This window comes from Podarcis liolepis (genome assembly GCF_965112155.1).
Source record: "Podarcis liolepis genome assembly, chromosome: 5".
Taxonomy (NCBI): Eukaryota; Metazoa; Chordata; class Lepidosauria; order Squamata; family Lacertidae; genus Podarcis; species Podarcis liolepis.
In genome coordinates this window covers 45,762,459-45,788,478 of record NC_139556.1, presented here as the reverse complement: position 1 = coordinate 45,788,478, position 26,020 = coordinate 45,762,459, and the positions used below count along the sequence as shown (strand labels likewise).

General features: G+C 42.4%; 2 protein-coding genes across 5 annotated transcripts in view; one reads left to right on the top strand and one right to left on the bottom strand.

The window, feature by feature from the left end:
• The window catches only part of PTPRE (protein tyrosine phosphatase receptor type E), a 159,933-nt gene that overhangs the window by 5,575 nt on the left and 128,338 nt on the right, over nucleotides 1-26,020 (top strand). The gene's annotated exons all lie outside the window — the stretch shown is intronic.
• Nucleotides 7,847-24,844, bottom strand: CLRN3 (clarin 3). Its single transcript, XM_083506242.1, has 3 exons — nucleotides 24,480-24,844; nucleotides 19,560-19,739; nucleotides 7,847-13,328 (listed from the first exon to the last, which is right to left on the bottom strand). Exons 1-3 carry the CDS (start codon nucleotides 24,706-24,708, stop codon nucleotides 13,060-13,062), a joined length of 678 nt encoding a protein of 225 aa, XP_083362368.1. The 5' UTR covers nucleotides 24,709-24,844; the 3' UTR covers nucleotides 7,847-13,059.

Sequence of the window (26,020 nt, the reverse complement as noted above, 5' to 3'; positions counted from 1 at the left end):
ATTCCTATAGAATAAGACTACCAACTGCTACTAGCCACAGTGGCTATGCCTCTGAATGCCAGTTGTTGGGAACCTCAGGCGGGCAGAGTGCACTTATGTCCTGCTTACGGGCATCACACAAGCATCCGGTTGGCCATTTAAGAACAGGATGCTGGATTATATATGTGGTCCTGTTATAATGTGTGGATAATATGCCTGCCAGCAGGACACTTAGAAAGCCAGGCAATAGTTATCTGTCTCAGGTTGATAGTGGCTCACAAGCCAGAGCAGGGTGGGGCAATGATGTCCATCTCGCTTCGCAATGCAGAGGTTGCTGCTGGTAACTGAGAAGGGGAGGTAGCAGGGATGTCCGCGACCGGTGGAGCCAATCTGATGTTCCCAGCACTGCACATGCACCATGCCAGCCTCTCCGCTGTCTCACCCCTCTCCTCCTCAATTTCAGAAGCTAGGTGAACAATGTCACCCTACTCTGCCCTTCCTAGCACAACTGTCTAAGGCATATCAACAACTTTTGCACTTTACTCAGTCCCTACAATCCACCAGAAACTTCTGGGCATGGTTTCTGTTTATTCAGGCGTTCAAGATAATAAGAATCTTTTAGTTAGCATTGGCAGTTCTGTTAACATCTCAACTGTGTTTGAAGCAAACTTGCATCTGTGCTCACATTCTGAATGATAGCTGGATCTAGCTGGCTGGAAATGCCGACCTATGCAGGTGAAAATAATGAACGTGAATGTCAAGGAGGCTGGTTTCTTACCAACTTCCTCAGGTAATACAGATGCGTGTCTCATGCTCAAGTAAGCAGCAACCAATATAAATATCTCTGTGTAAAATTGATCCCATCTTATTTTTTTGTTAAGCACTGTGCTGTAGCATCTTTTGTTGTTTTTTTGTGGGCACCCAGTGAAATAGTTTTACATGCTTCTCTCTTAAGTCGTTTAGATTCCAGTTGGTGATGCAAGATATTATTGTAAGACGAAGGTCACTAGAAAATCTTTAGCTAGGAGTGTTCTTTAGCAAATTCAGAAAGGACACGCAGTGATGCCTGATAAATACAGCCAAATGGTTGCCAAGCAACCACCAGTGTATGCGCTACTCAGAAACAGGATGAAGGGCCTACGTGAGAAGGAACCTCCATTATGATGTCAGACATCAGGCCGAAACCTTGTTGCCTCACCCCTTGTCCCCCAATTTCTGCCAATTTCAGCATCGGTGCTAATGGCTGGGCCTTTTTCAATCCTGGCAAGAGCTTCTGCCCAGATACTAGGGCTGCTAACTATTCAGCTGGACTCTGCAGTTGCAACATGCATCAAGACGGCATTAGCCACTGATAACGTTTGTCTCTCTGCCATGAGGGCCTTCATCTGTAAAGCTGGCAACTTTATGGGAAACCTGGGAATCTAGATAGCAGAAACTGGGGCCCTTGAAAGGATTTTTTCTTTGGAGGAGAAGGGAAGGATTTCTAGTTTGGGGTGGAAGAAAGGAATGTAATCAACATGCTGAGCAAATACCGTGCTTTTGTGCTTGTGATATACACACAATGATTAGGTACATGACAACCAATGAATTGCCAGCACAATGGTGTACACATGGTACAACAGCAACAATCTGCCGCCTGATCTGCCATCAATTCTTGAAGCCCTTATCATTGTTGCCTTGTCTCCTGGTGGAACAAGAAAGAGACCATTTTCGCCTATAGCTCCTAAATTATTTCTCCCCCCCCCCCCAAGGAAGGGCTCACCTGGCTCCTCCCTTGCCTCTTTCAAATAGGCTCTTCAGAACTTTTTTAGATTCATTCTAGGCTGGTCTATTAGGGGAGATGGGGCAGTGCCCCTCCAACCTCGGTCTGCCCTTAGTCAGCTCCTCACATGATTGCCTTCTTCGTTATAAGCAGGCTAGGGGTTGGCACTGCCCTCCAGCTTCCTGCTCCGTAGTCTCACTGTTGGCATTTGCAGAACTCAGCAGTGAGGAGGATTGTGACAAAGCCAGAATGAAGTGATTCTGCCTGTCTGGTTCTGGCACCACTGACCATTGGTCTCCTTGCATTCCACCCTACCACTCCCAATGGGCAGCGGCTACAACATGAGACATTGGTGATAGATGCCTATCCATATAGTTTTTATTACAGAGATGTCACAGTTGAGTGTTATCAGCATAGTTATAGAATACAAACCTTCTTTTTGCATTGTATTTCTTGTGTACCACTTTAAGACTATTGTGGTTAGATAGTATATAAATTGCTTAGATTAAATGCAATGAATGAATGAATGGCAGCATTGCACCCCAAATCCCTGGATGTCAGGACTGGAGTCAGGAATAGGTTAGCAATAAATCACCCGAGGCCAGTGAAGTTAACTATTTCTTTTTGTTTCCTTTATTCAAAGGAAGCAAAGTGACTTCAGCAACTCTTTCTATGAGGTCTTGCCCCAATAAAGCAGTTGCGAAGACTGAAGGTCCCTGACTTCCCGCTAGAACTCCTGCTCTCCAGGGTGTTTCCCACGCATTCTCAGGCTGCGTCTGTGCACAATCAACCTCAGCTCTGCCTATTTCATTTCTCTACATGTTCTAGGATACCGGGGGGAAGGGAGCTGGTCACTGCAGGAGGGGTAGACTCCCTGGATTGTTCAGCAGCTTTCCCCACTCCTCTTCTGACCCCACTCCACTCCAGCCCCTGCTTCTGCTTCTGCCTCAGAGTCTGAACTGTGCTCTGCTGCAGACTCTTCCTGTTCACTAAGCCCTGTTGCCTCTTCTGCTTCTGACACCTCCTCCTCCCAGTCTCCTCCCTCTGACCACGCATCATTGTCCCACCACCAATAGCCTGGCTCTAAGCCTTCTTCCCTGGAGGTTCCCTGGGGGATTTGCTGGCTGGTGCCTCCCACTACTCCTGTGGATCCTCCTACTATCCTGTGGATAGTATCCATGTGCGCACACTGTTGACCCTGGGCCTATGATGCCTTCCACTGTTCATTCCCCCTCATGGGAGATGCATGTGTTTCCCCTTCCTCAAGCATTCCTTCAGAAGTGACTTGCTGTTTTCACTTCCTCCTTGTAATGTGCAAATTGACCTCCTATTATCATATTTGTTAGGTATGATTAATAGTTATTTTGCTTCATTTGGATGCTAAACGCTTTAAGAGAAGTGAGTGCATCACCATCCCTATTTATGTAACACCTACTTCAGTCTTGCCTGGGGCTCTGAGAATCTGTGGCAATAAATAGCTCATCCTATTATTGTCAAGCTTCCTGTCTTGCTAGTACATCTTACATTCCCTTTAACAGAGGCCATGGCTGACTTTCTGAGAAGGCTTTTCTCACTTCACACAGCTATACAGTACCGCACCTACCTGGTGAGGGTCTATAATATACTTCTATTATACAAACATCGCACAATATTATCCGGTAAAATAATGAATCATATTCCTGTATTTTTAAAGTTCTCAGTCTAGTACAAGGTTTCTCAAACTTGGGTTTCCAGCTGTTTTTGGACTACAACTCCCATCATTCCTAGCTAGCAGAACCAGTGGTCGAGGATGATGGGAATTGTAGTCCAACAACAGCTGGAGACCCAAGTTTGGGAAATCCTGGTGCCCTCCAAACGTTTTGGATTAAAACTCTCATCAGCCTCAGTTTTTATTTTGCCCTTGGGCCTTCTAAATTCTGTTTCAGCTTTTAACCCTGCTTTGCTGATTTTTATTCTCTGCTCTCTGTTTCCTTGGTCTGTTCCTCCAGATCTTTCCTGATATTGTTTTAATGCTGCATTTTATCTCATTGTCATGTATTATAGAATTGTTATTCTGTTATGCTGTTAGCCCCACAAAGGACTTTGAATTGTCATGGGGTGGTCTATAAACGTGCCTATCCATTAACCACTATCTTTTTATTTCCTCCAATTCTTTCTGCATCATATTGAAGACCCCTGTCTGACTTAAGCAGCAGATCAGATCAGCTCTGTTCAAAGCATAACCTTTTTTGTGGATGGTAAAAGCAGGCTCCTCCTAATCTATTTCTAGCATGTCATAGATTAGAACCTGATGCAAAAAGCTTCAGAAATAAAATCAGTTCTTATTTCTAGAATGTAGGTCAGCTTACAGCAAGATGCAAATGACCATCTTCAGAGTGCAATGCTGCCTGATCCCTGGTCTGCAAAATCATCTCATTTTGGTCACAGGATGTGGAGCCCAAGAAAACATCTTCATGGGCTTTCCAGACTGGCTCTCATTCCTGACCAGAGCAGACTACTCCTATAATCACGTAGACAGAGCTGTGCTCAAAACTGACAAGCATGCCTCTTCCTTTTACTAAATTACTCCCTCTGCTCTTCAGATAACATAAGCACTTGATTTTATTTCTGCACTGTATCAAGCTGACACTGCAAGCTTTATATATATTTATATATATATATTCTATTTCACCTAAGGGAAAACTGTCAGTGCTCATTTTCACTAAAAGGATGAAACTGCCGTATGCAACTCCATTCATTTTTGGAGCAGGCTGGTTTCCAGGGGCCAGACCAATTTCTTTGTGTGATACCAGGCTTGAAGACATTTGGAGGCTTGTCTTGCTGCTTCCGCTTCTCTGGAAAGAGAATAAGCAAACTTTCTTTGGAACAAGACAGAATGGCGGTATAGAAGTAGCCCACAAAACTCTCCTAGTTCTGGTCTCTGTTTTGCATAACTATCATAGTGAACTCTGAAAGTATACTGAAATGTGTTTTGTAAATGTCAAGGGCACTTCCTGGCCAAAGGAATGCACACGGCAGAGTGTTAACTCTGTATTGTCAAAGAACACAGTCACTTCTTCAGCTCTGGAGACCTACACACACCAATCTAGCATCTAGGCAGCTATTCCCAGGTCTGTGCTCTGTGGAGCAGTCACAGCCACTTGGGACCACTCCACCAGTTTTATGTCCTTGCCCCAAACGGGCAGCGTGCATATAGTTGGAGACTGCACCGACATGGAAGTTGCTTCTACTCCCCGCTTCAGTTCTCGCCTGGTTCTGGGAAACAGTGGAGAAGCACCCGGCCCTTCACTTGCCTGGCCTGCCTCTTCCTCCGGCTCTGAAGCTCCCCCTGCCTCTGATTCTCGCCTCCTGGCTGGTAAAGTAAAGGTAAAGGGACCCCTGACCATTAGGTCCAGTCAAGGCCGACTCTGGGGTTGAGGCGTTCATCTCGCTTTATTGGCCAAGGAGCCGGTGTACAGCTTCAGGGTCATGGGGCCAGCATGACTAAGCCGCTTCTGGCGAACCAGAGCAGTGCACAGAAACACCGTTTACCTTCCTGCCAGAGCGGTACCTATTTATCTACTTGCACTTTGATGTGCTTTTGAACTGCTAGGTTGGCAGGAGCAGGGACCAAGCAATGGGAGCTCATCCCGTCGTGGGGATTCGAACCACTGACCTTTTGATCGGCAAGTCCTAGGCTCTGTGGTTTAACCCACAGCGCCACCCGCGTCTCCTGGCTGGTACAGGTCCCCAAAGACTACTTTTCACCTCTCTGGAGTCAGACTCCAGGCCGGCTTGCCCCAGTGCAGATGAAGCTTTGATAGAGGAGGAAGAAAAACGTTGCCTTGTTCATCTGCTCCTTTCTCCAGCCGTTTCTGAATTGTGAGTCTCTAGACTGAAAGTGTTCTGGAAGCTGAACATAGATCTCCCCACATTTCTGAAAGACAGGTGGTGTTGGCAATTCTAATTGCCAACAATGGTTGCTTTCGAACAAGATAAATTCTTTTGTTTTCAAAATCAGTCTCCTGCTGGATTCTCTCCCACTTACGCACTTCCTCATCATTCTTGCATGTTATTTAAAGTGGTGCAGAAGAAAACAGAAAAGATGTCCTTGACTCACCTGTCTCTCATTTGGAAAGATTTGGAAATGCCTTATTAGGCTTTTGTAGTAAACCCTTTGCCCCCAACTGCCCCTCCCTCACCTGTCTTTGCTCTCTGGCCAGAACAGGTTTCTTGAGCAGGCTGGCTGGCGAAGGTTTACTTTTTTCAGAAACACAGGCCGAAATAACACCGGTAGGGCTGCCACCACTCCCTTTGTTCAGGGGAACCCAGAGCCACAACCCAGGGAGAAGGGCATGTCCTGTTAACCTGGCAATCCCCCCCCCCCTACAAGCTGAATCCACAGACTTGCAGACAGAAATTCTTACGGTAGAGCGTAACTAAGCGGAAGGCTAGGATTTAGCTATTCCCCCGGAAAAGGCACAGATACCAAACCGGTTCTTCTTTAAAAATTTATTTTAAAAGAATAACAGAAAACATGTTGAAACCAACAGGCACTTCTTATGAAACTTACAAGCCAGAAAAATAAAAACATTGCATAGTCTAACTAACTTTACATACTCACAAAGACACACAGTTAGGATAGTCAATAGTCTTTTCAAGCATCTGCGTATTGATGGTGTTTGAAGATTTCCATTTCAAAAGACGAAACGACGGCTATTAGGTGGATGTCACAGCCGGGCATCTTTGCGGATTGCAGAGCAATGGCAGAGAGCAGCAAAGAGCAACTTCTCTAACAATTCCTTGATTTTTTTATTTACAATTCTTACTTGGCGTCGTAACTTTCTAGCCAATCATAAGTCCTAATTAACCAATTTACTCTTTTGCAGCTGGGTCAATTTAAGGTCCGAACCCAAATCAAATAATTTTCCTCCCTTTTGGGGAAATTAACCAGATCCCCATCCCCAAGCACTTTAAGGACAGATAACCTCACTGGGGGGGGGGGGGAGGTTCACTCTCCCAAACCCAGGTGTCAGGCCTCTCATTAAATCAAGGATTCCTTTCTTCCCATAAACCTCTCACGCCAAGGAGCCAGAGTGTCTAGAGTTTAAAGAAACACAACTCCCTTTCCCAGGCTCCTTGCGGCTGATGAAATACCCACAAGGCCACACTCTTTTACTTGACCAAGGAATGAGTTCTAAATATTGTCTACTTTACTACAGCTTTAAACATCTCATGAATAAGTGAGTGGTGGTGGGAATAAGATTTACAGACAATGAGAAAACTTAGATGTACCATAGAGATGTCTATGATGCCCTTTTAGAATGGATGTGAGTTGCAGATAACAGTAGCCCTGCCTAGGAATCTTCTGACCCGGGTTAATGCAAACAGAAACCCTTGCTACTTATGTGACAATGAATGCCAGATGGATAAGAATTCTGAATGTCAAAATCCACAGAAAAATCCTATGACCAAAAGCTTTATTGGGATGTCATTGCTTGAGCAAAAAGCACTTGCCCCTTTAAACAAAATAGTGTTTGGATTTTCCATACAGTGGTGCTGTGACCATTCGCAAAACAACCAGCATCCTCCACTCATCCAAATTCATTGCATCAACTCAGCAGACTCTGATGGATGTATTTTAGGGAGAATGTCCAAAAAGTGAACTGTCCCTAATGGACCGTGAGGTTCCTGGTTTCATTTTTGCAACATCTCAGTCTTTGGTTCCTATTATATCTACAAGCTGGCTTGTGTACTGTTGAAGCCACAGATTGATTTCACCTTTTAAATTAACTTGACCTTTGCCTGTTCACAGAGGCAGAACATATGCCATCCTGTGCGATTATGAGTAATGTCCTGCAGTAGCAAATACATGTTTATAAAGTGCTGTGGTTGGCATTCTCTGATATGTATCTTCTCTTTTCGACCCTTGGGAGGCCTTTTGCAATGCGCTCGCAGCAACGTTTGGCTCTCTTTACCGTACAATTGCTAAGTGCCTGATGTTTCCTGGTCCCATAAGGTGGTACATATATCATGTAATCTCAGAGAGGGTATACTCAATAATATGGGGATGCTTTGACAAGTGCTTGGTCTCCCAGAAGAATTTTTGTGGTAGGGAAGGAAGGAGGAAGATGTACTTGCAGGTTACGTCAACCAACCACTTTAGTGAAAAATATTTACTGTACTTCACAAAATGAAGCTGTAAACATTTGCTATAAACGCTGAATTATGTGTGTGGTGTGTGTGCCTGTACTTATAAGAGAAATTGCTTTTTTAAAAAGTTCACAATTTTTATTTAATTTATAAGTATCATTGGCACATCATAGTTTTATCAAAGATAATAATCAGTTGTAAATATCACAAGCTTAAACATAGCACACCAAACTGATAAATAGAAGGAAAAAGCATTGCTTTGCTGAAGGGAAATAAAAGGGTTGATTTGTAATAGAATCAGAGCTGGTTATATCGATTCTTAATACTGTATAAACTGATGTTATGTTTGGCCACAACCATTATTTTGGGGGCTACTCAATAACGCTATATTATTTTGTCATAAAGCTATTGTACCTTTGTCTTTGTTCTCTGAATCTGACATGGGTGGTGCTGCGGTCTAAACCACTGAGCCTCTTGGGCTTGCTGATCAGAAGGTCAGTGGTTTGAATCCCTGCGACGGGGTGAGCTCCCATTGCTCTGTCCCAGCTTCTGCCCACCTAGCAGTTCGAAAGCACTCCAGTGCAAGTAGATAAAATAGGTGCCACTGTGGCGGAAAGGTAAACAATGTTTCTGTGCACTCTGGCTTCTGTCACAGAGTCCCATTGCGCCAGAAGCGGTTTAGTCATGCAGGCCACATGATCTGGAAAGCTGTCTTTGGACAAACGCCCCTCGGACTGAAAGCGAGATGAGCCCCCTACCCCATAGTCACCTTTGTCTGGACTTAACCATCCAGGGGTTGTTTACTTTACCTTTTTACCTAATGAATCAATTTAGGCATAGCAGTTTCTCCAGCCATTCCTTAAAAGATGGTGTGTTTGCTGATCTCCATGTTCTGGGAAAAAGTAGTACTCTTGCTGTAGCTAAAGTGTAGGAAGCTAATTCTTTATATTAAGACACTGTCAGATTTAATTTAATAGGAAAACTTTCCACATAATTTAATAGGAAAAATTGGAGGGGGATTTCATACCTTAAGATCTTTTTCATTTGGTTTTTATATTTCCTTCTCCTAACTAGTTCCCACCACATATGGGGAAAAGCCCCTCCTCTTTCTTTTTAACACTTCCAAACTGTGGTAATATCTTTTTTATTGATTTCTTTTGTATCTGGTCTGAGTAGATATACCATCTACTCATAATCTAAAAACAGCTTTCCCTTATGCCCATATTTAAGGAGAACGTATGTGACTTTCATCTCCAAGAGAAATTGTAAGTCCCCACTCGTTGCCCTCATTTAAATCTCTCCTTGCTTCCCTACTCAGTGATCTGTGTTGTAATGCAAGCTGCCGCCAGACTCTCGGTTGTATTCATAGTAAAAAAAAAAGGTAAATGAAATATACTTGGAGTCCTGTAGTGATTTCATGCTCTTTATTGCAGCTTGTAAAACAGTGATTTAATTGCCCCCCAAACCTCAGGCTTTTATATACATTTTTGCACAATAAGTCCCGCCTGATTGGCTGATTCTGCTTCCCCCCTGGAGCCTGATTGGTCTTCTCCTGCAAGCCAATCAGTTGTTGCATTCTAGGATCCTACTTGGCTATTGTTCTAGGACCCAAGCTTAGTACATAACAGTAAAGGACCCCTGACTGTTAAGTCTAGTCGTGAACAACTGGGGTTGTGGAGCTCATCTCGCTTTACTGGCCGAGGGAGCCGACGTTTGTCCACAGACAGTTTTTCCGGGTCATGTGGCCAGCATGACTAATCCGCTTCTGGCTAAACGAGAGCAGCGCACAGAAACGCTGTTTACCTTCCTGTCGGAAGGTATTTATCTACTTGCACTTTGACGTGCTTTCGAACTGCTAGGTTGGCAGGAGCAGGAACTGAGTAACAAGAGCTCACCTTGTTGCGGGGATTCGAACTGCTGACCTTCTGATCGGCAAACCCTAGGGTCAATGGTTTAGACCACAATAGCTTTAAGCAAATCATTCTGCCAGTGCAACATAATGATCTCCCCCTTCTCCATGCCCCCTAAATCTATTCTGGTGTTTTCCCCAACCCTCTAGAGCAGATTTGAGGAAGAGTGGGGGGGGAGTGAAAACCTGTGGTTTGCTAGCCCTAATCCTTGCACTAGCACAGCAATTTAGTTGAATACCCCTGTCACTATTTTGCAGGAGGGATTCAGGTGCATACCAGGAAATTTAGGTTTGCACAATTAAAGTGGAATAAAATGTCACCCTAGTGCACCAACCTCCCTTTAAAAAAGAAACAGACTCTTTGTAATTAGAAAAGTGACAGGGAAATGCACAGAAAAATGTGTGGTGAACAAATGTTTAATGGGGAGACATATAAATATCTAGCTGGATGAATGCTCATTGTTGTGTAACATCCCTGCAAACTAATCAGAACAAAGACCAGATAGAATTTAACCTCTGCATAAGCTTTGTGCAAGTAAGTAATGATGGGTGCTCAGTTGGATGTGGTCTGGAGACAGTCTTACCTAGGCTTATTCCAAACAATAAAGCTAGCTTTCTTTTAGCAGTCCTTATAAGCCTTCCTGGTACCTGGCTTTGAGAACTGCCTTCATGGATGCTAGACTGCCTCCTGAACCCACAAGCAAGTGATTAAGCATCCTACAGTAGCAAGCAGCTTGAGAAAACAGCCACAAACTGTTTCCTTTCCTCCATTTTTACCCTAGACAAACAATATGGAAACTGATCTTTTTAAATGTACGATACCCCTCCTAACTGTGCTAATGATTAATAAGCTTTAGTGTAGACTTAGGTCTGCGGGAGCAGAATTAATAGAAAATTGCAAAAGATCAGTTCTGTAGTCTGTACAGCATAGCAATTCTTCTTCAGATCCCTACATGAAAGCATTCAAATATCTACTCCCATGCACATTCAGGATAGGATCAGGGCCTCCCTGTCAAAGAGCAGGCCTATTTGTTTCAAAATGACCATTTGTTTTAAAAATAAAAGCAGTCATGGGTGGAAAATAGGATCTGGGCTGTGATGCTGGTGGAAGGGAGGAAAATTAACCCCCTTTCCCCTTGTGTTATTTCCCTAAAGATTTTCCCAAGCTGTTGTTTCCCCTGGGAGGGGGCACGGCTGAGACAGAAAGGTAACACCTGTATTACTTGCAAATGAGATAAGATTCCAAACAAGAATATCCTAGGGAATTTGGAATCAGTTATGGCTTCTTTTCTGTGGCAGCTATCAAGTGGATGGCACTTCACTCCAACAGCCGACGTCTTCCTAGATCATATGGCTTTTGGCACATATTCACTAATCCAGGCCGACTGAAAACCACGAAGGACAAGAACTGAAGCAGATACGCAAATTGGTTCTTGGTGGAAAATAAAATCATTCTTAGATTAGCGAGCTGGTTGAACTTATCCTAAATGCTCCTTGGAGGTGGTTTCCAAGAATGCAATAAAAATAGGGGAGCAGGATGGAGTGCTAGATATTTGAAGGGGGAGGGGATTTCTACCACATGCTGAAAAGGCAAACCACTTTTAAATTTATATTGCAAGTTCTGAATTGAAAAGTGGCTTGCCACTTCAGCAGCGCGACTAGTTGCTGTGGAAGCATTCAAGAAGCCCTTCTGTGTAGCTAATTCTCCTCCTCCATCATGTATGCATATAGCTTCATTGCAGCAAGGTCACAGAGGTCAAATGCAGCAGCTGAGTTTGCATTCAGAAGCTTTTGAAGCTTTTTTTCCCCTTTGCTGCGGTGACTGTAAAGTAAGAAAATGTGGTGCTTTGTGAAGATCAAGTGAACTGGAACAGTGGTCATCAAACAATGAAGTTTAAGGGCCACAAGACTGGCTTGTACCCAACCAAGGTAAGTTCCACATGTTCATGTTGAATCAATCCTTTGAGAGATAACTAAAGATTTTATACAGCGTAAAAACTACTTTCTGCCGCTGCAGATGTTTAGGCTAAAATAATCAGACATTTGCCCCCACAAGCGAAACTGGCACACAGCCAAGCATTTGCCAGTTCTGCTTGAGCTGCAAAAATTTCACAGTGAGCTTCAGCGAGCAATTGTCACTGTTTTGCTGAGCCAACATCCATCATGCAATGTGATTAAATCTACAATCAGACCTTATGACAGAAGCAGAGCATTTGTATTATCAGAGAATCCATGTCTTGGTTTTTGAAAATAAGTGGCTCAGCATGGCTCCAGCAATTGTACAGCAGCACGAGACTGTTATCAGTGGTGGACAAGCCTCAGGAGATTTCCCAATTTCATATAATAATCACCACCAGCAGGAAATGCAGATCTCAATCTCCTTTCAGAAAATTATCAGCTTGGGGCTCTCAGGCGCACGAATGTGCTTCATGCCATTGATGTAGAACCTTTAATCTAAAGCAGGTATCTTCAACCTTTTCAGATCCAGGACCTAGTTTTAACCCAAACATGCATTTGGGGACCCATTTCTTAAATTTTTACCATACATTTGCCCGGTGCTAGTGCTCCTGTTGTGACCCACCTTGGATCACGACTGGGTCCCAAACCACCTGTTGAAGACCAGTGATCTAAAGGACATACAGGAAAGCCTGAAAATTTTGAAAGATTAGTATTGCCAGGAAAGTTGCTCTGTGGTCTTCAGTCTCTAGCACTCTTTTGAGTAAGCCACAAATTACTAGGTAACTCAATGGAGCCTTGGTCAGCATCCAATTTACATGTAAATGGGACGCTGGGACTGATGGATGTTGTAGTCAAAAATATCTGGGAGTGACCAGGTTGATGAAGGGTAACATACACAAGGTTGGGTTCACAACTATGCCTTTTCATTAAGTAACATCTATTATGTAAAAGGAGCAGGTATACTAGAACAGTAGGTCCAACATAACCTCATAGTAAGTGAAATGTAATTGTAGATTCAATTAGACAGAATCAAATATATAGCAGGTTTGGAGTTACAAGTTGTACAGACCTATAGAAAGACCTTACTTAGTGGACAGAATCTGAAATAAATTATAGTGTAGCAAACAGCTGGAAAACACAGAATATCACTTTTCCATTTATCAACCCCAATCGTCCACATTGTTGTTCTATTTTATTCATATAGGTAGCAACCCTGTGCTGAATTATCCACCCTCCATAAGTCAATGGGCCTGACATACATGTAAATGATGGTGGTTTAGACTGCACACTTGTCCTTGAAATTAAGCAGCAGATTCCATCAAAATAAAATGCCATCTTTGGGTGCAATTTCCATGGGTCTCTCTCGCTCTTTCCTTTTTGAATACCTTGCACGTTGGTAGAAAACAATGATAATGATAGCTGCAGCATTTGAAAGGACTATAAGAAGCACGATCCAGTATGAATATCCATAAGTGTTAGAGAGTGTGGCTTCTTTTGAAGGACCGCAAGGTGCAGCCAGCTCAACGGACAGTTCGTTCACTTCCACATTTGCAGGAAACAGAAACAAGCCCAGGAGGGAGCAGATGCCTTAAAAATAAAAAGGAAAGCAAATATTTCTGATATTAGTTTGGGAAAGTGATAGTAGGCAGATGAATATTTTTTTCAAAGTTCTTTTCTGTTGTCAACAAAATTTGCAGAATAAGGCTGTCAGAGGCTTAGGTGGGGTTGGAAGAAAGGGCAAGGCTGGTGGAGCAGTGCTTGAATTATCGGGAAATTCTCTTTTTACAATTCACAAGTCTTGACCTCTCCCCCCACCCCATTTTATCTAAATCATTGGTAGGGAATGCAATCTAGCCTACCTCACTCTCATTTTTTTTTTTAAATCACTGGACATCAGATTATCACAATTCAAAGGAAAAACATGTCCTTTCCAGTCTGCGCTCCAATGCCTGACACTTAACTTTAGTTTTGGAAAGCAGCAGAAAGTTGTGCTCCCACTGAAGCCTGGCATTTGCAGACTTACCTGTGTAAAAGCCCCACTGAATGCAGTGGGACTTGATGCCAAGTAAATACGCTCAGAATCAGACTGTAATTGGGACTATCCTGAAATACAAGTGATGAATAAACCCTATTTAGGTATTATACAAATCTGGAAATACCACCATTTCCAAGGCTCTAAAGTCTGGAAAAAGCCTTAAATGGCATAAACTCAGTGCAGGGGTGCTAAATTTAGGACTAACTATCCTGATTTTCATCTGACACTGGAACCTGACATTTTTACAGTGCTTCAGAAATCTTCCTCTACTGGTACCAAATCACTTCCAAAAGGAACTATTAAGCTGGAAAGCAGAAAAGTAAAGTACTCTGGTAGTAAGAACCATCTTTCAACAAAAAAGGATATTATATGGGAACGATCTAATGCTGGTATATTTTGTAACAGGCTCCCTCATTCCCTGTGAATAAATTCTTTTAGTCCAAAGCTTGCTGTTAGAAAAAGCAGGAGCCTCTTGAGACATATTTAGTGTAAGAACTGGAGTTATTTCAGTAGCAAGATCACAAGGATAGCAAAGTACATCAAAAGAAACCAGATGTAAGCCAAATAGGGGAATGAAGGGTTATACCCCCAGGGAAATATTTGATGGAGTTCATCTTGCATTCTAACATATCTCAACTTTCTGAAACGTCTAGAAATCTGCTCTCTCTGTCTCTCCCCTCTTCTACAGAACCTGATGTATTGCGGATTTTTCTCTTAGCAAAGTTTTGCCCTATTTTTGCAACTCCAGTTCTCATGCCGCCCTCTTCAAGGCTTTACTAACCTCACAGCTTTTATTAAAATTCAAAATGTAGCAACGGTCTTGTGGTGATATTTCTTTAACAGGTTTGTTATGTTTTGGGTGGAAAATGTCTGGGAGGTTTTATGTAGGAGAGTGGAAACTCAGCCTGAGGCAAAGTGCAGATGGGTTTTGTGTGGGAGACAGCTAGTACAGAATAGGACCATCGTAAAAGTAAATGATAAAACTACCCTCTGATTGTAAAATAAATAACACAACGTTATATTGAAGAAATCTGATATCTGTATTTACTAGAGCAGTGTGGCGCATCAAGTGACAGTTGTGTGTATCATAACTGCCACAGATCAGACACCATAGGTACCTTTGTTGGTCAATTAGGGAAAAGACATGCAGAAGTTACAGCAGCATAACACCTTTATTAGGACCAATATCACAAAGGAGCGATGGCAAATCAGCCATCACAGCAGCGTTGGGCAAGCAATTAAGCTTCTCTGTGCCATTTCCATGCTCTAGATTGCCTCCTGGCGGGACACCTGCTTCATGCCTGCATCTTTCTCAGGGGGCTAATAGCTTTGGGATGTGTGGATGATATAGATTGGGGGAAATTGTGCAGGGGGAAATGACTAATCCCTACTTTTTTTCTCTGCTTTGATCAAAATCAGAGTTCCCAACTGCTGCTTCAAAATCTGAAAACAACGTCAAGAGAGCCACTCACAGATCTTGTGCAGCACTTCAGTTTGGGCCCTTAGATTACCAGATGAGAGCTGCATGAATCATCCGCCAGTGCCAGGGCATCATGTTAGTTGCAGTTCCCATACACTTGTTTGAGGGAGTAACACCCACTGCATCTAGGCAGGAGAAATGCCTTTCCTCCAGAGGGCATCCTGGGATGTCACATTCTCCCAGAGCCATTTTGGACATTGCTATGTAATCATCGAGGCTGGCCCAAGACATTTTGCTGCCTGAGGCAATGGGTAAGATGGTACCATCTCATTTCATCCAGGCTTGTATCCAACAGTGTATGTGGAGAGTTCCAGTCATGCAACAGGCCTTCCACTTCCCTCCCCAAATGCCCTCAAAATATGCTCCAGAAAGTTCTCTGACCCTCTGAACCAGATTTTTGGAGTACATATGAGGCTACAGGGGAGAGGAGAAGAGAGCTCCATTGCACAACTAGAAATCTGTTACTCTAGAACAGCAGCTTTCATAGAATCCAACTGAACTTGTAGTTTATATCTTATTTAACCCTGATTAAATGACAGCTTTCCTTTCTCCATCAAACCTGGAAACAACAGGCTATCTTTGGGGGTGCAGAGCAAGCTGGCTTACAAGACTCTGGATAATGGTGGGGAGAATACAAACTTGACATGAGCCAACAGTGTGACGCGGCAGCTAAAAAAGCCAATGCAATTCTGGGCTGCATCAATAGGAGTATAGCATCTAGATCAAGGGAAGTAATAGTGCCACTGTATTCTGCTCTGGTCAGACCTCACCTGGAGTACTGTGTCCAGTTCTGGGCACCACAGTTCAAGAAGGACACTGACAAACTGGAACGTGTCCAGAGGAGGGCAACCAAAATGGTCAAAAGCCTGGAAACGATGCCTTATGAGGAACGGCTAAGGGAGCTGGGCATGTTTAGCCTGGAGAAGAGGAGGTTAAGGGGTGATATGATAGCCATGTTCAAATATATAAAAGGATGTCATATAGAGGAGGGAGAAAGGTTGTTTTCTGCTGCTCCAGAGAAGCGGACACGGAGCAATGGATCCAAACTACAAGAAAGAAGATTCCACCTAAACATTAGGAAGAACTTCCTGACAGTAAGAGCTGTTCGACAGTGGAATTTGCTGCCAAGGAGTGTGGTGGAGTCTCCTACTTTGGAGGTCTTTAAGCAGAGGCTTGACAACCATATGTCAGGAGTGCTCTGATGGTGTTTCCTGCTTGGCAGGGGGTTGGACTTGATGGCCCTTGTGGTCTATTCCAACTCTATGATTCTATGATTCTATGATATTGCACTGCCATTGAACATCTGCCATGTGAGGCAGCTGCCTCACTCTGCCCAATGGTAGAGCTGGCCCTAATGATCATTTTCTTGTTACGTGTTTATTTGAATAATACCTGCTGACTGCTATTATCATATGGTTAGTTAATTTATATCACATATTCCAATTTTGCTGCCATGTAGTGAAAGCAAATGCTTATGATTAATAGTTTTGTTTCAGAAGCCTAATCAAAGAGACTTCTCATTCAAGTGTTGCTAGTTTATATGCAACCTCCACCGTTCATTAAACCCACAAATAAAATGTATAATATTTAAATTTAAGTAGGGAGATGATAAAGCTGATGTATCTTTGTACAAATGGATTCTGCTTACACTTGTATTATGAGTGGAATACTGAGTTTATTTAAGAAATATTGGCTGCAATCCAAAGGAGCTGTTGAGATTTAAGCACTTCTCGCTTCTGCAGCTGTTGGAGCCGCTATTGTAATTTAAAAACAAACAAAAGAAAAAAACCCTGACTGCATTCAGTTTCCATGTGCCTAGCCATACACAGCTCATTGAGATTGCAGCTATTGACCACAATACTCCAACTATTAGTCTTTCTCTGCAGTAGTCTTACATTTCAAGGAGATCAAATACAGATCAAATAATTAGAAGATAGCAATCTACAGTCACAATTCTGTTCAATTCTGTTCTGTTTCGAATATGAACTCGGGGGCATCTGAAGAAGCTCTACAGGGGTACCTCCATGAAAACTTTGAACAACCTTCCTTGAAAGATGGCTTGTCTGCTATTACTCAGTTTGCTCTGCAGTGCACACCTGCAGAAGAAATAGGTGTTATAGATGAATTTTGGAGGCACTCCCAATTTGCAGTTATTGGTATACTCTGCAGTGCACACACAAAAATGGTCTGCTGTTATAAGCCACCAATTTCTATAGTTTATGAGAATGGGCCCTGTTGATCTGATAACTGGAAATTTGATATACGTGATCTACCTGATGCAGTTAGTGCTGTGCCAAAAATTTTCTCCCAGTTTTTAAACCATTGTGCAATCCCTGGTCCTGTATTTCTGCAGGAAGCATCTGAACCTCACTGTATTGCTAGAATAATCTTCCTGCGACTTAATCCATAGTTGTTTTTGTTTCTTGCAAACAAAAGGAGCATAAGGAGCCTTCTTAAGCTGTCTTTCCATGGAGGAGTGTGGTTGTTTTTTTTAGTGTGTGACACTACAATGAGACTAAGTGACAAGAGAGTTCAGGTGTCTTAGTCTGGATTTGGAACTCCTTTTTCTGCGATGGCTGCCCACTTGTGGACAGGAGGCTCATTTGGTGCCATTATTACATATCTTTAGGCACCAGCCCAAAACTTTATAACCAAGCCTTTGACCTTTAATTATCAGTGGGCTTTTACTATCTGTGCCTTTTAAAAGAGAGTAGGATGTTACTCATGGGTAGGCAAACTAAGGCCCGGGGGCCGGGTGCAGCCCAATCGCTTTCTAAATCCGGCCTGCGGATGGTCCAGGAATCAGCTTGTTTTTACATGAGTAGAATGTGTCCTTTTATTTAAAATGCATCTCTGGGTTATTTGTGGGGCATAAGAATTCATTCATTTCCCCCCCAAAAATATAGTCTGGCCCTCCACAAGGTCTGAGGGACAGTGGACCGACCCCCTGCTGGAAAAGTTTGCTGACCCCTTTGCTTTTAATGCATCTATGGAGGTGTTTGTTTGTTTGTTTGTTTGTTTGTTTGTTTGTTTGTTTGTTTAGTTGGTTGGTTGTAAGCCTCTTTGGGTTGCCCTGGACAAGATAAAACAACCAACAAATTTAGTAAATAATAAAAATAACATGATAAAGAATAGAAAAAATATTTGTCCACTGCTATGTTGAGATTTGCACCACTGCACCACTTTCTTTTTGCTTCAAACTACACTGTCAAAACAGCACTACACAACAGAAAAGATATGTGGGCTAAAGTTTGTGAGCTCCCTTGTTTAACATGATATTCTACGTAAGTCTCTCTGAGTGCCTTTTAGAAAGAAAGAAGCATTGGCCCAGAAATATGCTGATATATAAATAATTAAGCAAGCAGTTTCTTCTCAAAATCAGTTCATTCACTACAGCCACACTGCCAAGGCAAAACACTTCTTGCTACCTTTTAAACATCTACGAAATAGGTGAATTGTTTTCTAAATTTGTGTTGGGAAAAAATTTCATTAATGGCATCATCATCAATCACAGGGATGCTAGCAAATACTGCAAGTCATTAGCAGGAGTACCATTCTGACCCCTACTGCATCAGAGGAAGCCCTCATCTCCCACTGTGTGACTCTTCCTGCCAGCTACAGATGTAAGCAACAAATAAGTAGAGCATCTCAGAGGAGGGTTTCTCGGGCCATACAGCAAAATTGACCAGGACAATGTAAGTCATCTTTCCTGTTCCCAGGTATTTCATTCTCCCTATCTGGATTTTGAACTTGAGACCAATGGAAAGTGGGTGCATGGTCTCACTGGCCTTAAACTGGCAATATCATATTTTTTAAACCGTATGTCCACACTGGCTTGGTCATGTCCACAGAATGGAAGATGGCAAGTTCCCCAGGGACATACTCTGTGGGAAGCTGGTTTAAGGCATCAGGCCCATTGGCAGAGCAAATGTTACAAAGATATCTGCAAATGTAACGTGAAGGTTGCCAACATTGACCCCACCCAGTGGGAATCCATTGCAGACGGCCACAGTGCCTGGAGACAGTCGGGTCACGTATCCACAAGCAGTGACCAGAGGAGAAATGACAGCTGGGAGGAACACAGAGAGAAGAAAAACCCATAGTGTACCCATAGTAACAAAACCAGGCGCCTTTACCTGCCCCACCTACAATAGAACATGTCTCTCCCATATTGGTCTCTACAGCCACAGCAGGTGCTGTAACTCTCCAACGGTTTGACTTCACCCCAAAGGTGCACCCCTTCACTGTCTAATGAGACAGAAGGATGCCAACAACAACAACAACAGTAATGTATATTACTTACCAGATATGGAATTCCAGGTATAGACCCCAATAGGGCCCAAAAAGGTCTGGTAGGGGTTGCTAACGGCATTGTAGCATGTAAATCCAGAACTGAGGAAGGAGCTGATCAAACTAAGAACTAGCAGAATAATAATCACAGTGTTGAAACCCTTCGTTTTAGTATTTTCCAGCAAATCTACAACTGAAAAATAATGCATCATAGTTAATATCAGTAGATACAGTGATTAATACTTCAGATGAAAATCACCTTGTGTTTCTATGGATGGAATTTTTTTAAAGCTAACTATATATTATTGCTAAGAAACGGGGGGGGGGCTATCAAATATGATCAGACATGTCTGATTCTAGAGAAATTGCCCTTCTACATTGGGATTCGGGCAAGTTGACTTATACATATTCTTGGATGTTTAGCTCTTTCAGTTTCTCCTCAGTCTTTCGGTATTTTTTAAAATTACTGTTTTTGTAATTTATCCCTGAAGTTCAAACATTTAGACATGAAGGAATACCCGTTTGAAAAACAGCCTAACTGAGCATGTACCATTGTACCTAGTAGAGTATGACAAGCTTCTAAGTAGATGGGCAGCTGCAAGTTTATAACTCTTGATGTTGCATAGAAAAAGTTTATGGTCATCACAAAACTGTCTAGGAACTAAATTTCATAGTTATATAGAGGATATCAGAAGCAGTGATTCAGTTGATAAATGAGCCTTCCACACACCCCTCTCTCTCTCTCGTGTATGAGTATGTGGGAGAGGAGCTGCGATCATGCTTGCTGCCCCCTTCATGGCATTCATATAATTTTATCTGAAACCATGTACCTATGCACATAGAACTGTGCACATTCCCCTGTTCATGGAAGGATTATGTGCATATACTCCAGGTGGCCTAGTGAATGTGCATAATGACCGGTTATTGCAGATATTAACCACTCAATTTATATTCCCCTTAAGATAAAATATCTCATTTGATAATTCCTTGCCCATCCATTTCCCACATTGTAGGAAGCACTTATTGAGAACTAAGGTACATGTGTGTGTGTCAAAGAGAGATTATAATTTCCTCACAAAAAAAACTTATTCACAAGTATTTATGCAAAAGTAGAAGTGTCCATGTTTCAAGTAGGTATTTCAAATTAAATCTAATCAAGATTGTCTGTGCTGCCTTTTCTGTACCGGCAGAATGAAAACTCAATTCAAAGTATGTCAGATAAATATTTCAGAATAAAACCAGTTCATTCTGCCTATATTTGGAAGAGTCCAAGAAGCCACGTTTGTTTATTGCATCATACAAATCATTAATGGCAGGCTATTAAGAGCCCAGTACTTTGATAGAGCTTTGTATGCCTTGCACTGTTAACTTCCAAGACATAAAAGAGAAGATCAAGTTTACTGTTCAGTGGAGTAGCAGTCACAATAAATTTAGGGGATAATATCAGAGGTCTTTGTTAGTTTGCAGTGAGGCTACTAATTAACTGACCTTATAATATACAAGCAAATTGCTCTTGCCAGCAAATTCCTTGCAGCCCAAGAACTGTGGTATAAAGGCATCGATCTAATTCACGCTACAGAATTTTACAGCGTGTCTTACATTCTGCTCTCAGACACAACCTTCACCATTATCAGCACTGTGCTCTGTATCAACAGAAGTTCTATACAAGAGATCAGTGCCCAATGCAATAGAGAAGTATGTGGCATCAGGGGATGTGGTTTTGCAACTTCCATAGTATGTAAACAAATATATAAATTCATGGGATGTAAGAACTGCCATAGTGGATCAGAACAAGCTCTATCTAGTTTGGTGTATTGTTTCCAACAGTGCCAACCAGATGCTTCTGCACATTCACAAGCAGGAAACAAATAAAAAAAATTCTCCCTGTTGCTTGTATTTAATATCATATAATTAAACATATACTCTTGAGAGTCCCATGGACTGCAAGAAGATCAAATCTCTCCATTCTTAAGGAAATCAGCCCTGAGTGCTCACTGGAAGGACAGATCCTGTCAGGAAAAAGCAGCAATGCGAAAGCCAGCTGCAGGTGTCTGGAATGCAAAACAGGATGTTGATGTCTGGGATTGTACTATTGGAACTATTCAGTGTACTGAGCACCGGATGTTAGCTCAGAGTGTCATGTGACCTGTACTGGAAGTACAGGGGTGGAGCTGAGAGTCTACTGCTGGAGACTGGAGAGTGCAGACACGGTTTCTCTGTACTGCTGGAATGACAGAAATAAAAGACATGTAAATAGGTTTCTGTCTGTCTCTTTCCCCTCCCTGGGGAAGCAGGGAGGAGGGAGGATGGTGTGTTCTTCTCACGTTTGAGGAGGATCGCCGATTTGTGACCTTGCCTGTATCCTGCCGGGAGACGCAGACGGGAAGGTCAACAAGGATCTCAGCCGGATGCCTGGAGTGAGGCCAGTTACCTCTGACTGCGGCCTGAGAATCCTGACAGCTGAGGCTCCAATACTTTGGCCCCCTCATGAGAAGAGAAGACTCCCTGGAAAAGACCCTGATGTTGGGAAAGATGGAGGGCACAAGGAGAAGGGGACGAAAGAGGAAGAGATGGTTGGATAGTGTTCTCGAAGCTACAAACATGAGTCTGACCAAACTGCGGGAGGCAGTGGAAGACAGGAGTGCCTGGCGTGCTCTGGTCCATGGGGTCACGAAGAGTCGGACACGACTAAATGACTAAACAACAACAATTAAAGATATAGTGCCATTGAACTTGGAGGCTTTATTTAGACACCCATTGACAGACCTATGCTATTTTGGCACAGGATTTCTACAATTTCTTAAAGCTGACTAGTTTATTACAGAACAACTATGTTGTTCTAGTCTACCTGACACTATAGTTTCACTTACAAACTCTAAAAGACTTGGTACTTAGAAAATAAATCCTTGAATGAAGGAACTCAAAGTTTAGTAAACCAAATTTCTGTGAAAAGCAAACATTTGCGCTTTAAAATGGACTTTCATGGGAAACTGAAACCTACTGAGTGATTTCAAAGGAAAATAGCAGATCTCCAAAATGTTGTGGTCTTCATTTATACAATGTTCAGTAATTTGATGAAACTCTACATCAGGGGTCAGCAAACCTTTTCAGCAGGGAGCCTGTCCACTGTGCCTTAGACCTTGTGGGGGGGGAAACTATATTTTTGGGGGGGGGAGAATGAATTCCTATGCCCCACAAATAACCCAGAGATGCATTTTAAATAAAAGCACACATTCTACTCATGTAAAAATACACTGATTCCCGGACCGTCCACAGGCCGGATTTAGAAGGTGATTAGGCTGGATCCGGCCCCCAGGCCTTAGTTTGCCTACCCATGCTCTACATGATATAAAAGGGTGCTCACTGAGAAGTACCCATTAAGATCAAGACATCTGTGGAATATATGCTGCAGTCCTTCCATCCACAGGGCTCCATGATGAAGAAAGTGGATAAGGCAGTTTTTGCCAATCTCTCCTTACCCCATTGCATTCCCTAGCCCACCTGCCATGCTTTCCTGGAGGGTCCACCAACTCTCTCTTGAGAAGCATTTCATGGGGCACAGAGGAAATTGACCAAAATCCCCTCTTCCCCCTTTTCAAGTGGGAGTATCCCTTTAGCAGAATTCCGCTCATAGCAGATCTGGATTCATCCCATTATAAATCGTGGCACTACTTGGTGAAAAGCCTAGTGACAAGAGGATGCGAATGGTGGTTTCTCCCAGCCATTTCAGCCTTGGCTTTTCCTTTCTCTCTTTTTATCAATTATTCACTCGGATGCATTTGGTATGCATCCATCTAGCATTTTAGAAACTTTGTCCTTCAGAACTATGAACAATAACTAAATGAACAATTCATAGAATACCAAGGGCACTAGCTAGCATTCAGGAAACAAAGGAGAAACCTTGCTTGGACTTTTCTGTGGTGTATGCAGTCTAAATAGGTAAGGAAGAAGATACAACATTGTTATCAAATGATAACCGTGAACCAGATCTAATTGTATTCCAGTTGGCTCACTTGCGCTTATTACTGATCACACAGGGAAAGAGTAGACATGAAACTTTCTTTCTGTGAACTTCCTTAAATTAAATTAAATTAACTTAGGACCCAAACTAGTGCATATGAGATGTTTGGCCTATTAAAAGAAAGTCATACTAATATTATGTTTCATAATTGTTAGTGAATTATATTTAGCCAATGCTTTATTTTATATACAAAATTCTTTTATGTAGTTCTGCTTCTGTGAGCAAGGTTTACCGTGAAAACTGGCATACAAATAAATTGAAGATGAGAACATGTATTCCAGCAAGACCACTATAGGACCTAATAAAGTTGGCTGACATCAGGCATTTGTTCACCTGCTAATCTTCTGGTGTAATAATTCTATGATATGCTAGCAATGGCCTTCTGCATTCTACACAGGACAAAATGGCCAGTCCTTGTGCAACAGAATAAATGGACACAAAATTTAACATCCAAAATGGTAATATCTAGTAATCACTAGGACATGTCAGCCTCCCAAGACACCCTGCTGCTGGTGTGAAAGTGGCTATTATTAGGAAGGAAAATTGGTGAATTAACACAAGACATGAAATTCTATCACCTATAGCTTGAATTAAGAGAATACAAATACAAACAGAGCTATCTTCCTGGAAACACTTTCTCTGTGACTATCTTTCAGCTTCAGCTAATTCTTATCATTTTCATGCCGTAAGTCATGGACTATTTTGTCAATTTTCTTTTAGAGAGTTTGCTTGTAACAATGTTTGCCATTCTTATTTTACAGCTCTTTGCTTCCTGGTGTTACTCTTCTCTTCCATAAAAGTATCCACATAAAGAAATTAAAGCCATGGTTCACAATACCCAAGTAAACAGACAGCATTAAACCAAACAGCTCCCAACAATAACTCTTTATATTTACTTCAGTAGATGGTTACCTTGGAAAGGGGTATCTTCAACACTAAGTCCATTTTGCACGTTCTTTGAACAAGATCCTTCAAAGAGTCCATACGTAATGAATATTGTCTCAGTGGAATTTATGTCACCGAATTTAATCTCACTTGAAACCCAATTTTTGGTTGCAAGAACAAGGCAAACTATCACCAAGGAGATAACACTGGTGAAAAAAGCAGAAGCAAACATCAGGGATTTTCTCTTGGATGGCATTTTATCAGAAAAGTGTTTTTCTGAGGTGCAGTAAGATTTCCCTCCTCGATTCTTAGTTCTCTAAATGAGAAATCCAGTGAATAGAAGCTTCACTTCTGCTGCTGAATAATGGGGACCCTGTTACTGGTATCTGTGTTGGCAGAAAGTCATGCCCATAAACTTTGAACTAACAGCAGTGGTAATAAAGTTGTAAAATCATTGAACTTTGGTCTGCAGCAAAGTGTTGCCATAGTGACAGGAAAATCACTCCAACCATGAACAGTAAAGATCTGAAAGGGCTGTGGCTCAGGGGGAGAACACCTGCTTTGCATGCCGAAGATCTCAGGTTAAATCACTGGTGTCTCCATGTAGGAAGACAACACTGAGCTAAATGGACCAATGGCCTGACTCAATATAACAATATTCCTGTGTTCCCGTGAAAGCTTTGCATAATCAAAGAATTCATTAGAAAGCTCAAATTTTGTAGACTGAGTGTTGTTTGTTTGTTTGTTTTCATTTTGCCCATATTGAATTTTTTGGCAATGTACATTTGGGGGGTGAAACTCAGCTTCTTGTTTGTGTTTGCTTTCTGAAAACATGAAGAAGGAATAGCAAAGGGTTAGTATATACACACATAGGGCCAATTCATTCTGTTGTTATAAATGTGTAAAAGACACAATGGTGACTTGCCTTTGGTCAGAGCTTTCTTCATTTGCTTCCCAAACGGTGGGGGAGATACCTGGTTTGCTCAGTATGGTAAACTATAGTGCTCGCTTCGGCAGTACATATACTAAAATTGGAATGATACAGAGAAGATTAGCATGGTAAACTATGGCTTAGCCAGGTCATGCTGATATGTGGGCTTCCGGAGAAGACCTTGTAGCGGCTTTGCTCCTTCCTGGTCCTTTTCACTGCCATACGTTACTGAGCTATGCCAAAGTTTGGCTTACTAGTGGGGTAGGAGAGCTGAAAATAATGCCAATATGTTTCACATCTGGCAACCAACACACTCCTCTGGTTTCAGATAGTACATGGGTAGACGAGCCTATAAAGCCCAGGACCACAACTTTCCATGGCTCTCTAGCGACTATGGTGGCTCATTTATCAGAAGTAATGTATTTAGAATTAACTTTGGAAGTGTATACTCGATTCTGACCAAACTAAGCCTTCTTTTGCTCTAGGACAGTGATGGCCAAACTCTGCCTTCCAGCTGTTTTGTGTTTTGGGACATCCCTGACCACTGGCCTATTAGCGAGGGATGATGGGAGTTGTAGTCCAAAAAACAGCTGGAGGGCCAAGTTTGGCCATCACTGCTCTAGGAGGCTTAGTTTGG

Excerpts from the sequence above, each read along its gene's own strand:
- CLRN3 (XM_083506242.1), bottom strand. The coding sequence starts at position 24,708 with ATGCCATCCAAGAGAAAATCCCTGATGTTTGCTTCTGCTTTTTTCACC. Across the intron at positions 19,740-24,479 it reads TGAAGATACCCCTTTCCAAG|TTGTAGATTTGCTGGAAAAT; the intron begins GTAACCATCTAC and ends ATTATTTTTCAG. Across the intron at positions 13,329-19,559 it reads TACCTGGAATTCCATATCTG|GCATCTGCTCCCTCCTGGGC; the intron begins GTAAGTAATATA and ends TTTATTTTTAAG.